The sequence below is a fragment of the Cololabis saira genome, chromosome 3, assembly GCF_033807715.1.
Source record: "Cololabis saira isolate AMF1-May2022 chromosome 3, fColSai1.1, whole genome shotgun sequence".
Classification (NCBI taxonomy): Eukaryota; Metazoa; Chordata; class Actinopteri; order Beloniformes; family Belonidae; genus Cololabis; species Cololabis saira.
The window spans coordinates 50,650,875-50,668,059 of record NC_084589.1 but is presented as its reverse complement, the minus strand read 5'-3'; the positions used below and the strand labels follow the sequence as shown (position 1 = coordinate 50,668,059).

Genomic DNA, 17,185 nt, shown 5'->3' with positions numbered 1-17,185 from the left:
TTCACCTGAAGCTCATTTCAACCTTTCAGACCAGTTTTTTCCACGACATGTGGAGCAGATGCAGGTTGAGATGTGAATATTCAGCGACGCCTCGTAACGACCCTCTTAACCGAGCATCAAAGCGCTGAACGTGTCCGCGTGTGTGTGTTTTCAGATCTGAAAGTGTCCATGCTTGTGTTTCCAGATCTCAGCCGAGGAGCTGACGGGGAACGACGACTACATCGAACTCTCCTTCAGCGCCAGGAAGCTGGACGACAAGGTACCAGCTCCTGTCCACATAAACCTTTAAAAACACATGACAAATGTACAAATAAGGACCTCTAAGGAACTCAATTTACCTTCTGTATGCATTTCCTTTATTATTATTCTGTTCCTTATGTGATACATCATACATCGGTTTCCGCGAAAAAACCAATTCATTATTCTTCAATTCTAAAATAATCACATTTTTTGACACAATTCATGCATAAAGCTAGGAACAACTTATTACCATCTCACTTGCAGGAAATGATTTATGACAGAGAGGGGAGGTGTAATTTAAGGGGTACTAATATACATATCTATATATCTATCTCTATATATAGAGATAGATATAGAGCAGATGGAGTTATAGAGATACTATGGTGTAAATAAGTATATTTATATGGGCATGTGTGTACAAATATATAGAAATACTCAACTATGTGTGTGTATGTATAGGTAAGTGTGTGAGTATAATTATAGTTAGTTATTATAAATACTTAATAAATGATTAGTGAACGGGGGTAGGATTAAACAAGTTTACACTTCTTCCTACTCCTTTTTGCACATGTAAATTAACATATTAAGTGTTAAAGGATGATTTTTTTGTTTTGCTTTGTTTTCTTATTTCCCTTCTTTCTTTCTTTCTTTCTTTCTTTCTTTCTTTCTTTCTTTCTTTCTTTCTTTCTTTCTTTCTTTCTTTCTTTCTTTCTTTCTTTCTTTCTTTCTTTCTTTCTTTCTTTCTTTCTTCTTCCCTTCCTTCCTTCTTCCCTTCCTTCCTTCCTTACTTCCTTCTTTTCCTTGTTGTCTTTCGCATGTACAAAAATAAAAATCAAATCAAATATAAGATGTAATGTAACTCCTGCATTCATGGCTGGTCATGGATCATCAAAGAAGTGACTAGAAATTACATTTTTAGTTTAGGATATTATAGGAGGCGAGTTTAACTATGGCTTGGTCTTTTTTTTGCTTTTTCCTTCTTTTCTTTTCTTTTATTTTAATTAGTATATTTTCTAAGGCATATGATCTGATATAGTGAGGAAGGGACAGGACTAAATCAGTTCTGCTTCCTCCTGTTTCCTCTCCAACACATTATTTTGCTGTTGTTCTTTATTTCTGGATGAGACTGTTAAATCGTTTAGCTTTTTTTTGATGCTTTTAATTTGATGATGATTTGTTGTTGTTCGAGATAAAGCCAACAACGGTAAAATGTGTCCTGAATAAACTACCAGAATGTTAAAATGAACTTAAAACATGAAAAATTAGCTGAACACGTCGCAGCTTTTCGGACCTGAAACACCAGAACGCTTGAAAACCCGGCGGACCGTAACCGTCACGGCTGTCGATGCTCACGCAGAGTCGTCTGACGAGGACCTTCCTCCTCGTCAGGACAGACAGAAGAGAGACAGACGGAGGACAGACAGACGACATCTGGCAACACAGTGCAGAAACGGTGATGAAATAAATCACCACAATAACAGCAGCTCTGCAGATACAGCTGGCAACGGAAGAGAATTCATACCGACCTCTACGGAGGTCCCACCGTGGCGTTTCAGCTACATTCATTTATTTATTCTCATTTGTATAGCGTCTATTACAACAGAAGTGTCTCCAGGATCTTTCCAGAGACCAGAACATTTAGCAATTATTACATAAACAATGGCAGGTAGAAATTCCCCTAGTGGGAGAAACGCCTTAAGTCAAACTGTGTAAAGGAAAAACTCCCCTTTTCAGGTCCAGGTCTGGACTTGGACCAGGTCTTTCCAAAAACTCGTGATTGGTGTAAAAATGGGCCAAAGTGTCAGACCGAGACTCAGATCCAGAGATATTAGATAACAACAGGTTTTTATTAAATACACCGGAAACCTTGGACCGAGTGACAAACAAATGGCTAGAAACAAAACTAAACACTAAACTCTGACGATGGACGAATAGATGGATGGATAGATGAATGATGGAAGGATGAATGGATGGATGGATGATTAATGATGGATGGAGGAATGGATGGATGAATGATGGATGGATGGGTGGATGGATGGATGATTAATGATGGATGGATGGTGTGGCCTTCATAAGGCATGGCTGCACAGGAGCAAGGGGGCTCCCTGTTCTGATGACTGAAGCTGAAAGCACGTGTGTTATGGGTGGAGGATCAAATAAAGGAGTTCTGCACTGAAACTCCGTGTCCTCTCTATCCTGTCGGTCGGGCCCCCGTAGCACTAGCCCTGCTATACTGGAGCCCAACGTGGGGCTACAGGACGACAGGATGGAGGAGAGAGGACACGGGGTTTCAGTGCAGAACTCCTTTATTTCCCAAACACCTAGGACACACGTGCTACAGCTTCAGCAGCCTCTCCAAAAGCAGCCCAGAGCTCCTGTGCAGCCATGCCTTATGAAGGCAGGCAGGGTGGAGAGGTTGATGGGACACACCTGTGACCCATCACCTGAGTGGCTGCTGCTCCTCCACCCTGCCACAGATGGATGGATGATTAATGATGATTTGATGATAGAGGAATGGATGGATGAATGATGGATGGATGGACAACCCGCGAGACCAGGGGCCGACCATGAAGAACCCGGAACCCAGGCCACCGGCAACCCCACAGAGGGGAGAAGAGGGCGGGAGGAAACCCACCGCCTGCGGGGCCCCCACGACACGGGAAGAGTCAGCCAGGGATCCCGCGGCGGTGGACCGCGACCCAGGCGAACCCCGTCCACCCGGTCCGGGCTGGACACATGGCCAGGAGGCCCTCACCCTTCAGGCCAACGACCCCCACCCGGCAGGGGGCCAGCCTGCCCGGAGAGACAGAGCCGCCCCGGCCGCCGACGCGGGCAGGCGCACCCGCCCCCCACGAAAGTGGCCCTCCAAGACCAGAGGAGCGCCCCGCCACAGAGGCAGCGGGGGGGACCGGAGACGGGCCTGGAGAGAGGGAACCCCCCAACAGGGCGACACCCGCGCAGGCCCGACAACGGAGGGCCCCAGACCCAGGCATCCCATTCATTCATCCATTCACCTATCCGATATCTATACTAATAATAAGATATACTATACATAATAATAATAATAATAATAATAATAATAATAATAATAATAATAATAATAATAATAATAATAATATACTGACCATAACAATGATGATAACAATTATAATGATAATAGTATAATAATAACATTAATAACCATCTTTGTATGTGTTGAGGAATTTATCAAACCAGTTCAGAAGTCCGCTTTGTGGGGTGAGAGATTTAATTCAGCCGACCTGCAGCAGACCTACACAGACACACAGTGTCTTGGTCGGTGGGCTGACATCGAGTGATTTTGTAACAAGCAAGAACAAACAACAGGAATGAACGAGTCAGTGAAAGACAGTAAAAGGTGTGATCTTTCGTCAGGAAATCCATATATGGTTCTGTCTCAGCAGGGATGCAAGACGCAGGAACTTGTGTGAGACAATAGGCCACAGACGAAAATCACCCCATGGGGTGCTCTAGTGTTCCAAGTCTGTTTGAGGCAACTTCCAAGGTGTGATAGGAAGTTGAAGCTACTTAAAATGTGTTGAGTCCAGTTCAAAGCCCTGCAGTAGGTAGGACTGGGACAACCTGCCCCTTCAGGGGGGCCAAGCTGTCACAATGCTTCATCATATGTAATAATATCAATAAATTATTAAATTTTGTTGTCCTGCCAATGGAGGCCCAAATCCTCGATGGCAGGACCCTTCCATACCGCAATCTCACCGACAAAGACGCACAATCACGCACCGTTTCCCCCTCCCCGGGGGGTCCAGCACCGTTTCCCCCTCCCCGGGGGGGTCCAGCACCGTTTCCCCCTCCCCGGGGGGGTCCAGCACCGTTTCCCCCTCCCCGGGGGGGTCCAGCACCGCCAGAAGGCACCCCAGGCTGCACGGTGAGCCCCGCCAGGCCCGGGTATCACAACCCACCTATCCCAGGCCGGCGAGGGAACGCGGGTGATGTGGGCCCCCCTCCCGACCCTGGTGTTGAGTGACTTTTTTCTCAACATTTCAACTTGCATAATGAAATAATGAGTGCATAATGAAAAAAAAATCTTCCTCCTATAAAATATTATTTTTATTTTTCACCTGCCTGGCCCTAAACCTCTTCCGTAACAAAGGGCTATGAGTCTAAACTATGGTAGAAAATTTACAAACAAAAAAATCACCAACCATCAACCAACGGGTTACCATGGCGATCACTAAGGCTGTGGACACGGACCAAGGCTCTGGTGCAGGACAAGGACGAAGACACTCTGGCACAAGACAAGGGGACACAGACTATTTAAAAACACGGAGGGAAATAGGAAACAGGTGGAAACAATCAGACTGAGACACATGAGGAAGGGCAAGTGAACTGAAACGAGACGAGAATTACTTTTCAAAATAAAACAGGAAACTACAGAACAAAACAAACCCAAGACAACCTCACCACGGTGTGACACAAAGACCACTTGCTGATGTCTTTCCCTTTTGGTATTATGTTAATATCCTCCAAAGCTGAGGCTTTGCAGCTCCGGGTTAAACCCACGCTCTTAAATCCTACGGATAGGTGAACCCTAGCGGCACGACGGCTGTCTCTTTACCCCGTTAGTTTTGAAGGGGTAATAAAGACGTTGAATTCCCAGCTGAACTGTGTTTTCAGCTGAAAAGTAAAACCAAAGTCAGGCTCCTCGCTCGCCGGCCATTTCATTTCATTCATTTTATTCTTTAGTTCATTCAAAAAAATTAAACAAACAATTCATTACAAATACAAACACAAATGTTCATAAATTGTGAATGAAAAGGGAGCAGAAAAGAAGAATAATCTTTTCTAATCTGCCCCTTTTTCCCAAGAAATACATTCACAAATAACATAAATTAAAAATGAAAAAAAACAACAACTAAGTAAATAAAAAAATAAAATAAAATAAAATTACCGCCCTCTATGGGTCTGTCAATCAAACTCAACTAACATATTTCATTACATTGACTTAACATACAGGCTTTAATTGTTCTTTTGAATGTAAAGTTTGATTTGGATTCTTTGTTTTCTTTATTCAGATTGTTCCATAAACTGATTCCTTTCACAGAAACACAACGTTCCATCAATTTAGTCCTGAATCTTGTTTTTTTTTTAAATCTCTGTTCCTTTTAAGTTATACTTGCTTTCTCTTTTTTCAAATCTTTTCTGAATGTTGATTGGTAAAGTTTTTTTATGAGCTTTAAACATAATTTGCATTTTAGCTAGTACAGGTTTAACTGCTTGGCATCTCTGCCTGCCGCACCTCCTCCGGTGCACTTTGAGGTCAGCTGCAGGGTCTTCAGCTGGTGCCACCGTTCACTGATGTTTCGCCCCCTAGCCAGGACACCTCCCGGTGGGGGGGCAGTGGCTTTGTGGGGACGTCTCCCCACGCCACTCCCTGCAACTGACCTCACTGGGGTGTTGAGCCCCAACTGCTGTCCCTCCTCCGTAACCACATCCAGAAACTCGCTTTCTCTGCCTCCTCTGCCAATTCCTTGATGGCCTTCTTCAGGCTGTGACCGGTCATTCCCGCAGCACGAAGGAGCCGGATCGCAGACCCCCCCACAAAGCCCCTGCATCCGACCTCCACCGGGTGAATAGTCGCGGACCAGCCTCCTCCTCTGCACTCCTCCGCCAGATCGCTGTACTTCGACCGCTTGAACTCATGTGCTACTGGTATCCCCTCCTCCCAGGGCACAGTCAATTCAATTATTAGGACTTTCTTGGCAGCTGTGGACCACATCACAGCGTCAGGCCTTAGCGTTGTCTGTATGATCTCAGTTGGGAAGACCAGCTGCTTGTCCAGGTCGACGCGCATTTCCCAATTCTTTCCCGGGGTAAGCAGACGTCCCAATCTTCTGGTCACTGTCTTCTGTCCTGCCTCTCCTGGTTTAATGAAGGCAATGTTTTGCCGATGGGGATCGGAGGAGTTGTTTGCCCCGACTCTGCATCTCTCCAACTGCTCTGCCAACTTCCGCAGTACCTGATTGTGCCGCCACCGGAAGCGCCCCTGTGTCAGGGCGATGTTGCACCCTGACAGGATGTGTTGGAGACCTGCATTGTCCTTGCTGCACAGGGAGCACTTGCCCTCGCTTCCGAACCACTGGGCAAGGTTTCGGGGACATGGAAGGGTGTCATAGGCTGCCCTCACAAGGAAGCTGAGTCGTGACTGTGGGGTTCGCCAGATGTCAGCCCAGGTTATTGCTCTGTTGATGGTGTCGTCCCAGCGAGTCCAAGCTCCTTGTTTACCCTGGGACACGGCCTTGACGAGGTAGCGGTCCTTCTCCACTTGTGAGACCTCTTCCACCACCATTGTCTTCCTCTGCTCCGTTGTGGCTTTGGACCAGAACTGGACAGGCTGCCCCCAGCCCAGCCCTGCCCGGCTGTCTTGGACTCTCCCCAGGACCTCCTTGTGTTGCAGCCTGGAAACAGCTTGCTCCACTTCATCCTGGGCTTTCCACTTCCGCCCGGTGCGAACAGTCACCTGTGCACCCTTCACTGCTTCGTCTCTGGATTCCCTCAGTTCGAGTACAAGGCGGGTTTTCTCTTGCTTGTATCCAAGGCTGATTGACTTCAGAGGAAGCTGCAGGATGTTCTTGCCGAAGAGGCCTGTGTCTGAGAAGCAGCGAGGGAGGCCCAACCACTTCCTGATGTACCTGTTGGCTGTGCCGTCCATCTTGCTGACCAGGGAAGATGGAATTTCCCCTACTTTCAGCGGCCACATCACACGCTGGAAAAGTGTGAAGTGGTAACACCACACCTTCAGTTTCCCAGGAAGTTGGCTGTTGTCGATCTTTGCGAGCCCCTCACTCAGCTGTTTCTGAACCGTCCGCCCCATCTGCCTGTCTGAGAGCTCTGCTGTATACTGCCTCCCGAGGCTGCGGATGGTCTGCTCTGCCAGGAGTGGTATGTTCTCTCCTCCAGCTGTAAACACCGTCCTGTCATCCCTCACCCCTTTTCTGATCGAGAGGCTCCTGGACTTAGCAGGCTTGACCTTCATCCTTGCCCAGGCTATCAGTTCGTCGAACCGCTGGAGGAGTCGTGCTGTACATGGGGCGGTTTGAAGGATGCTTGTCACATCATCCATGTAACCTCTCAGAGCGGGGAGTCTCCCTCCTGATGGCGATTTCAGGCCTCTGGCCATTTGCCTCGCTCCGATGAGTAACACTTCAAACGCTGCCACGTAGAGAATCGGTGATATAGAGCAGCCCATGGCGATTCCGACTTCCAGACGCTGCCAACCCGTCATGTAGTCATCTACTGAGAAACACATGTGCAGGTTGTCAAAGTACTTGGCTATGATGTTACTGTAATTCCAAGGCAAACTCAACCAGCTTGTGTGGTACTGAGCCATAGGCCATAGGATTACAGAATACTATAGTCTACTAATTCATGAAATTTCAACAATTTTAACTGAAGAAATAATGTATTTGTTGGATCTCTATATTGTTTTCTACTGATTATTCTTATGGCTCTTTTTGGCAAAATGAAAATTTACTGAATAAATGTTTTACAGGCATTTATTTCCCCAAACTTCAACACAGTAGGTCAGATATGGAACACTCAGAGTGTTATATAAAATGTACAATGCTTTGTTGTCCAAGGAATCCTTTACCTTGTGTAACAGAGCAATTGTTTTTGATATTTTTTATCTTTGTATAATGTATATGTGAATTCAAATTCTCATCCAGCATGACACCCAACAACTTGGTTTCCCTTACTCTATTAATTTCAATCCCATCTATATTACTCCTGTCTGAAAGAGTGTTTGTGTTGTTCAGGACTTCTTCAGTAAGTCAGACCCGTTCCTGGAGATCTACAGGGTGAACGACGACGCCACCATGCAGCTCGTCTACAGAACCGAGGTACGGAAACACTAAACCTTCACCGGGGAGTCCTCACACACTCTCAGGTGTGAGTGTAGCCTGATTACACCGGCGTGTGGGGACTGTAGCGCGTTGTGTGTGATTTCTGCGCTGATAAAGTGGCGGGTGATCGATTTGTCTGGCATTGATTGATTTGGTTTCAGCACCACGGCAGGTGGACAGCTCCCACTATGAGCTTCTTAAATGGGACCTATTATGGATCTAATACCTATTTTAAACAGGCATTGAATGTCTTAAAAACAAGCTTTTGATTGTTTTTGCTAAATAAATTAGAAATTCAGCCTCTAAACCATGTCTTTATCTTCCCAGTCTCTAACCTCATTATCTATGCAGGATTCTGAGTGGGCGGGGCTATGATAATGAGGCTCTGTGCTGATTGGCTGCCTGAATGACGCGATACACCGCTATGAAAAATGGTGGAAGCTCCAGCCGGTGGAGTTAGTTGTGGGCGTGGTTTAACACATCGGAGGACAAACTATGTAAATCACATTTTGGTTCCGTAACGACGGGGAGCAGAATCTTATTGGCTCGTAGATCCACATCACACTGGACGGCTCATCTGGGCGGCTGTACAGACACTGCAGAATCTGGTTGTTTCCTCCTTCTCTGAGTTGGCAGGCTGAGGGGAGACCACTTTATATATGTTAAAGACAGAAAAAAACACTTTATATATGTTAAAGCAAGAAAAAACCTGGTTTTCATATTAGGTCCCCTTTAAGAAGCTTCTTTTGCCTAATCTTAAGAAGGCAGTTAAGAAGGCGTCTGGGAAACACCCGTATGTTAGCGCTCCTTCTGAGCCCAATCCTTCTTAAGAGCCTTCTTAAGTCCTTAAGAAGAATCGAATATGGGAAATGCAGCCGGTATCTCCTCTCCTTACGGAGGACTTGGAAACACTGGCCGATGTGAACGTAGCGCCAACTAGAAAACTAGAAATGCAGCAATGCAGCAGCTTCTACTGTAGTTTATATTAGATTAGATGTATTTGTCCTGTAGGGAGATTTGTCTTCACTTGCAGTACATTTCATCAACACCAACTATAGTTTCTATTTTAGCGTCTATTATAGCTACTATTATAGCTTCTATTGTATCTTCTATTATAGTTTCTATTGTAGCATATATTCCAACTTTCATTATAGCTTCTATCGTATCTTCTATTGATTGATTGATTGAAATCTTTATTTCAAGCATATTAAATAAAAAAGAAATTACACAAAACATCAGAAAAGAATACAAATAAACAGTCATTAAACAAATCAAAGGGAAATAAACCTTCATGCCTGAAAAGGAGTAGGAGGAAGTAAAATAACTTATGAGTTCCTACTCCTTTACTTGTTTCTATTATAGCTTCTATTGTAGCTTCTATTCAAACTTTCATTCTAGCCTCTATTGTATCTTCGAATATAGTTTTTACTGTACCATCTATTATAGCATTTACTGTATCTTCTACTATAGCTTCTATTGTATCTTCTATTGTAGCTTCTACTCCAGCTTCTGAACACGACATCAGTGCTCCATGTTTTAAAGTGATGAATAAAGATGTCTCAAACTTTCAGGAAACTTTCCAAAGTTACGTTGACCCGTCTCTGGAAAACCCAGCACTCAGTAATAATCCTTTAAGACGGCACTCGTCCCCAGACGAGGTCTGGTTTAATAAAGTCAGGGAACAGAAGTGTGCGTGCAGGAAACACAGATTAGATGAAGGACTGGCGTGAGAGCCGGCAGCGGTGGCGGCGTCGATCTGCAGGCCGGTCTCGGCCGGTTTCAGGTCCCACCTTGTGTTTCTGCTCACGGCGTCTCTCTGTGTCCCCCAGACCGTCATGAATAATCTCAATCCCATGTGGAAAACCTTCAAAGTCTCCCTGAACTCGCTCTGCAGCGGAGACCACGAACGCAAGCTGCAGGTACGCACACACACACACACACACACACATGCATGAACACACACACTCACAACGTACACTGTCTCTTGTGTCAGTCGATGCCGGTTGTGGCTCCAGTCTAAATGTGGACGTCTGATTGGCTGCAGGTCAAACCTGTTTGTGACAGAAAACACAGTAGTGAGAACAGTCACGTACAAGAAATAGAAAACCTTTGGTGTGTGTGTGTGTGTGTGTGTGTGTGGGGGGGGGGGGACATAGTAAATATTTTCTGACCGTTGGTGTCGGGCAACGACAACCTCGGGTAAATGACCGCACAAGCATGTTTCAGTGTTTGTTTGTTGACTCAAGAGACGCTCCACCTGCTATTCTAGATCGGGGGTCGGCAACCCGCGGCTCTAGAGCCGCATGTGGCTCTTTAGCGCCGCCCTAGTGGCTCCTGGAGCTTTTTCAAAAATGTTTGACCTTTTTTTTCCATTTTTTCTTCTTTTTTCTCTTTTTTCTCTTCTTTTTTTCTTTTTTTTCCTTTTTTTTCTTCCTTTTCATTTCCTTTTTAATCTTGACATTTCGACTTTTTTCTTGAAATTTTGACTTTTTTCATGACATTTTGACTTTTTTCACAAAATTTTGACTTTTTTCTCAACATTTCAACTTTTTTCTCGCCATTGTACTTCAACATTAATCTCGAAATCTCAACTTTTTTCTCGAAATGTCGACTTTTTTCTCAACATTTCTCCCCCCAGTTATAGCTAATATAGATACATACAGCATGTGTTGCCTTCATTCTAAGGCTTATACTGTATGAGAGTTTTCATTTTTTGCGGCTCCAGACATATTTGTTTTTTGTGTTTTTGGTCCAATATGGCTCTTTCAACATTTTGGGTCGGACCGGTCTGTCCAGTCCAAGTCCCGGCTTCCCCGTGTGGAGATCCAACGGCTCGTCACACTGGTGTCACCACACATTCAGAATGGCGACTACGCAGGACGAGGTCCGCCAAATCCACCGTGGAGTTCCTGCCATGGCTGGGATCCCCCGGGTGATTGGTGTCGTGGATGACGCACTGATACCGATCCACAATCCCTCCCTGGTGGAGTGGGAGGAAACGTTACGCTGCCATCAACACTCAGGTGGCGGTGGTTTGGTGTTATCCCCCAAATAACATGACGTGATTTAACGTGATAACCTGATTTCTGCGCTGATAAAGTGGCGAGTGATCGATTTTCCTGGCATTGATTGATTTGGTTTCAGCACCACGGCAGGTGGACAGCTCCCACTAGGAGCTTCTTAAGAAGCTTCTTTAGCGGGATCTTAAGAAGGCAGTTAAGAAGGCGTCTGGGAAACACCCGTATCTTAGCGCTCCTTCTGAGCCCAATCCTTCTTAAGAGCCTTCTTAAGTCCTTAAGAAGGATCGGATCTGGGAAACGCGTGTAATGACACGAGTAACTTCCAGTTACTTCCAAGATGGAACGAGAGTCTTTCGTTTGGAGTGACAGAGAAATGGAGTTACTTTTAAGTGTGACGTTAGAATAAGAAACAGGTAGAATACAAGAAAATATTGACGGTAACAAACAAATTGTAAACACAGGTCGCACACATGACGCTGGTGACGTTTCTGTCGCATAATGTGATGTTCTGAAGCCTAAATCTCCGTTTCTCTCTGTTTACAAACAAGCGTGAAGACGGGGTTTTTGAAAAACTCCACTTTGGCCGAAGTTTTCAGAAATTATGGTTTTTGGTGACTTTGAGCGCCGTTCTTTTTCGTGTAAACGAACGGCGAAAACGCATGAAAACATCACCGTTTGTGCTACGTGTAAACGGGGCCTCAGTCAGTCCCCGGTTCTAGGGAGGTCTAATGGATCTGACAGCAGCTCCATGATGAAGTTTGGAGGGTCATGGATCGGACAGGAGAAAGATCAGGAGTGAGGAGCAGATCAGAGGACAGGAGGAAGATCAGGGGTGAGGAGCCGATCAGAGGAAACCAGGAATTTTAGATCGCCGTCAGGCAAACGGCTGCAGACGGAGGTTTTGACCAGGACCGGCTGCAGCGAATTGAATCTGAATTTTGAATTTCTTTTTTTAAATATCTCTGTTCCTTTTAAGTTATACTTATTTTCTCTTTTTTCAATTTTTTTCTGTATATTGATTGGCAGCATTTTCTTATGAGCTTTCCACATAATTTGCAGAGTTCTGTGGTTCCACTAATTCAAGAAATTTCAACAGTTTTAACTGAAGGAATCATGGATTTGAAGGATGACTTTTTCACTTTTTTACTTTTTTCACTTTTACCCATAATACACATACATTCACTTCGGGTGCTCGATCATTTCTGTAAAGTTGGAGTCTGTAAAAATGAATCCTGCAGTTTCTTTCTCCGTGTGTTTCCTCATGTTGTCATTAAGAGCCTCTCTTTGCACCGGTGGTCATTTAACTGTCGGGCCATGTTATGTTCTCGCTGGGAAGTGCATTCATTTCTTGTTTTCGAGCCACAACATCATTTTTTATTTAATGATGTGCCCTTTTCTGCTGGATGGTTCTTGGATTTAGCTTCAGGGAGGAGAGGAGCTAGAACAACCAATAAACAAGGATGATGAAATGATGAAAAGCAAAACAAAAGACATCTCAAAAGGCCCCCCGAGCACCACGATGGCGGCATCATTACTGGGAGCCCGTCTCTCCATCACCGGTCCTGGTCCTGGTTACCAAGCTGGACGTTTTCACGCTTAACGAGAGGATGCAGAGAGCAGGACAGACTGAAGACCTTGCAGACTTTTTTTCTTCCTTTTTCCCTTTTTATTCTCAACATTTTGACTTTTTTCTCGACATTTCGACTTTTTTCTTGACATTTCGACTTTTTTCTCGAAATTTCAACTTTTTTCTTGACATTTCGACTTTTTTCTTGAAATTTCAACTTTTTTCTCAAAATTTAAACTTTTTTCTTGACATTTCGACTTTTTTTCTCAAGATTGTACTTCAACATTAATCTCGACATATCAACTTTTTTCTCGAAATTTTGATTTTTTTTTCTCGAAATTTCGAATTTTTTCTCGAAATTTCAACTTTTTTCTCAAAATGTCAACTTTTTTCTTGACATTTCAACTTTTTTCTCAAGATTGTACTTCAACATTAATCTCGACATTTCAACTTTTTTTCAGGAAATTTCAACTTTTTTCTCAAAATGTCAACTTTTTTCTTGACATTTCGACTTTTTTCTCAAGATTTCAACTTTTTTCTTGACATTTAGACTTTTTTCTCAAGATTGTACTTCAACATTAATCTCGACATATCAACTTTTTTCTCGAAATTTTGATTTTTTTTTCTCGAAATTTCGATTTTTTTCTGGAAATTTCAACTTTTTTCTCAAAATGTCAACTTTTTTCTTGACATTTCGACTTTTTTCTTAAGATTTCAACTTTTTTCTTGACATTTCGACTTTTTTCTTGAAATTTCAACTTTTTTCTTGAAATTTCAACTTTTTTCTTGACATTTCGACTTTTTTTCTCAAGATTGTACTTCAACATTAATCTCGACATATCAACTTTTTTCTCGAAATTTTGATTTTTTTTTCTCGAAATTTCGAATTTTTTCTCGAAATTTCAACTTTTTTCTCAAAATGTCAACTTTTTTCTTGACATTTCAACTTTTTTCTCAATATTGTACTTCAACATTAATCTCGACATTTCGACTTTTTCTCGACATTCGTGAATGAAAAGCAAAACAAAAGACATCTCAAATGGCCCCCCGAGCACCGCGATGGCTGTGTTTCCGTCTCTCCACCACCAGTCCTGGTCCTGGTTACCAAGCTGGACGTTTTCACGCCTAACGAGAGGATGCAGAGAGCAGGACAGACTGAAGACGTTGCAGACTTTGTCTTGGTTCGGTTGGTGTGTTTAGGTCTATGTCTTAACAGAACAATGTAGGTTCTGTTCTGGTCGGGGAACCTCACTACGGTCCGGAAGAGGGGACGTTAACCCAACCAGTCCTGGAAAGCATTGACCTGGTTCCTCTGGGAGACATAAGAGCTTCAGTAGAAACTATAATAGAAGATACAGTGGACAAACTACCCAGAAGGAGCGGGAAGTTTCATTTCCTCTTTCCATCTCCTTTTATCAGATCATTTTGTTCATGAAATAATAACAAGTGGAAACTGTTTTTGCATCAATTTCATTAATTTTACACTGCAGTTGTTCTTTGGAGCTGGTGGATAATTTATCAGTTCATATATTTGTTTTAGCTGTCAGGGACGGCGTACTAATTACATTAATTATAAACTTGGGGGATAACAAGTCCTTGCTCTCGTCTTTTGTTCTTGAGTCATTGAAGCCGTTTCCACAAATAGAAGAAAGATTTCCTAAACCATCTCCGTGTTTTTTCTGAGTTATTTACCTAAAATCCCTTGAACAAACACAAAGTTATTAATTAGAGGAAACACTTTCTCATCTCAGATCCTTTGTGTTTTCCGTTTTATTGCGAGCCAGTGAAAACAGAGTCTCTGCAAGGCGAGACGAGTTTATCCGTGTTCACTCACACCCACAGGGGGGTGTTTGAAGGGCTTTTGTCCACAGATGGACGTGAGAATTCATTTGAAAGGGATTAAAAGAGACTCGTTCGCTGCCAGTGACTTCAGTTCAACCCTAAAACACTCGTGGAGGAAACAGAGCAGAAGCTACAGTAGAAGCTACAGCAGGAGCTATAATAGAAGCTACAATAGAAGCTACAGCAGAAGCTATAATAGAAGCTACAGTAGAAGCTACAATAGAAGCTACAGTATAAGCTATAATAGAAGCTACAGTAGAAGCTACAATAGAAGCTACAGTATAAGCTATAATAGAAGCTACAGTAGAAGCTACAATAGAAGCTACAGTAGAAGCTACAGTAGAAGCTATAATACAAACTGGAGTAGAAACTACAATAGAAGCTATAATAGAAGCTACAGTAGAAGCTACAATAGAAAATACAGTAGAAGCTATAATAGAAGCTACATTAGAAGTTAGAATTAAAGTTGGAATAGATGCTACAATAGAAGCTGTAATAGAAGATACAGTAGAAGCTGTAATAGTAGCTACAATAGTAGCTACAATAGTAGCTACAATAGACGCTAAAATAGAAACTATAGTTGTAGTATAATTTTATAATATATAAAATTACATTTTAAAAGAGACTCGTTTGCTGCCAGTGACTTCAGTTCAACCCTAAAACACTCGTGGAGGAACGTATTTCTCCGAGGCTAAGCTAAGCGACTAGCCAGACCTCTCCAGGATTCTGCTAATCTTCACTTAGAAATGAAAGAGTTGCTGTTAAACCGTTACAAGGACACAAATCACTACTGCTAGACAGAACATGCCCCGGCATCGGCCTCTCGGAACCAACTATTGAGTCTTTTAGCTACATTTTAAAGCACTTTTGACGGATAACTTTCTCTTACGGGTTTGTTTGCTGAACCTCTTCCTCTCTGGTGCAATGAGCTCATCAGACGTTTGTGGTCCAGGGCTTTTCTCGTAAATGTAGAAAGTCTCCAGAGATGCATAAACCTGACCGCCACTCAGACTGAAGATGCTAACTCTGAAAACCTCCCATCCTTCTCTATGAGGAACAAAGGAATCTCAAAATGTCCGTCCGTTCGTCCGTCCGTCCATCCATCCATCCATCATCCATCCGTTTATCCATCCATGGATCCTTCCATCCATCCATCCATCCATCCATCCATCCATCCATCCATCCATCCATGGATCCTTCCATCCATCCATCCATCCATCCATCCATCCATCCATCCATCCATCCATCCATCCATGGATCCTTCCATCCATCCATCCATCCATCCATCCATCCATCCATCCATCCATCCATCCATCCATCCATGCATCATCCATCCATCCATCCATCCATCCATCATCCATCCATCCATCCATCCATCCATCCATCCATCCATCCATCCATCCATGGATCCTTCCATCCATCCATCCATCCATCCATCCATCCATCCATCCATCCATCCATCCATCCATCCATCCATCCATCCATCCATCCATCCATCCATCCATCCATCCATCCATCCATCCATCCATCCATCCATCCATCCATCCATCCATCCATCCATCCATCCATCCATCCATCCATCCATCCATCCATCCATCCATCCATGGATCCTTCCATCCATCCATCCATCCATCCATCCATGGATCCTTCCATCCATCCATCCATCCATCCATCCATCCATCCATCCATCCATCCATCCATCCATCCATCCATCCATCCATCCATCCATCCATCCATCCATCCATCCATCCATCCATCATCCATCCATCCATCCATCCATCCATCCATCCATCCATCCATCCATCCATCCATCCATCCATCCATCCATCCATCCATCCATCATCCATCATCCATCCATCCATCCATCCATCCATCCATCCATCCATCCATCCATCCATCCATCCATCCATCCATCCATCCCTCCATCCATCCATCCATCCATCCATCCATCCATCCATCCATCCATCCGTTTATCCATCCATCCATCCATCCATCCATCCATCCATCCATCCATCCATCCATCCATCCATCCATCCATCCATCCATCCATCCATCCATCCATCCATCCATCCGTTTATCCATCCATCCATCCATCCATCCATCCATCCATCCATCCATCATCCATCATCCATCCATCCATCATCCATCCATCATCCATCCATCCATCCATCCATCCATCCATCCATCCATCCATCCATCCATCCATCCATCCATCCATCCATCCATCCATCCATCCATGGATCCTTCCATCCATCCATCCATCACCCATCCATCCATCATCCATCCATCCATCATCCATCCATCCATCCATCCATCCATCCATCCATCCATCCATCCATCCATCCATCCATCCATCCATCCATCCATCCATCCATCCATCCATCCATCCGTTTGTCCATCCATCCATCCATCCATCCATCCATCCATCCATCCATCCATCCATCCATCCATCCATCCATCCATCCATCCATCCATCCATCCATCCATCCATCCATCCATCCGTTTATCCATCCATCCATCCATCCATCCATCCATCCATCCATCCATCCATCCATCCATCCATCCATCCATCCATCCATCCATCCATCCATCCATCCATCCATGGTTCTCCTGGGGGGACCAGCTCCTACTCAAAC

At 44.0% G+C, this 17,185-nt stretch overlaps 1 protein-coding gene across 2 annotated transcripts in view; it reads left to right on the top strand.

The window, feature by feature from the left end:
- Positions 1-17,185, top strand: part of LOC133440477 (copine-4) — a 126,195-nt gene that overhangs the window by 49,007 nt on the left and 60,003 nt on the right. For both annotated transcript variants that reach the window (XM_061717731.1, XM_061717730.1), the window contains exons 5-7: positions 185-259; positions 8,034-8,117; positions 9,950-10,039. In XM_061717731.1, coding sequence (XP_061573715.1) covers positions 185-259; positions 8,034-8,117; positions 9,950-10,039 — 249 coding nt within the window. The remainder of the gene's footprint in view (positions 1-184; positions 260-8,033; positions 8,118-9,949; positions 10,040-17,185) is intronic.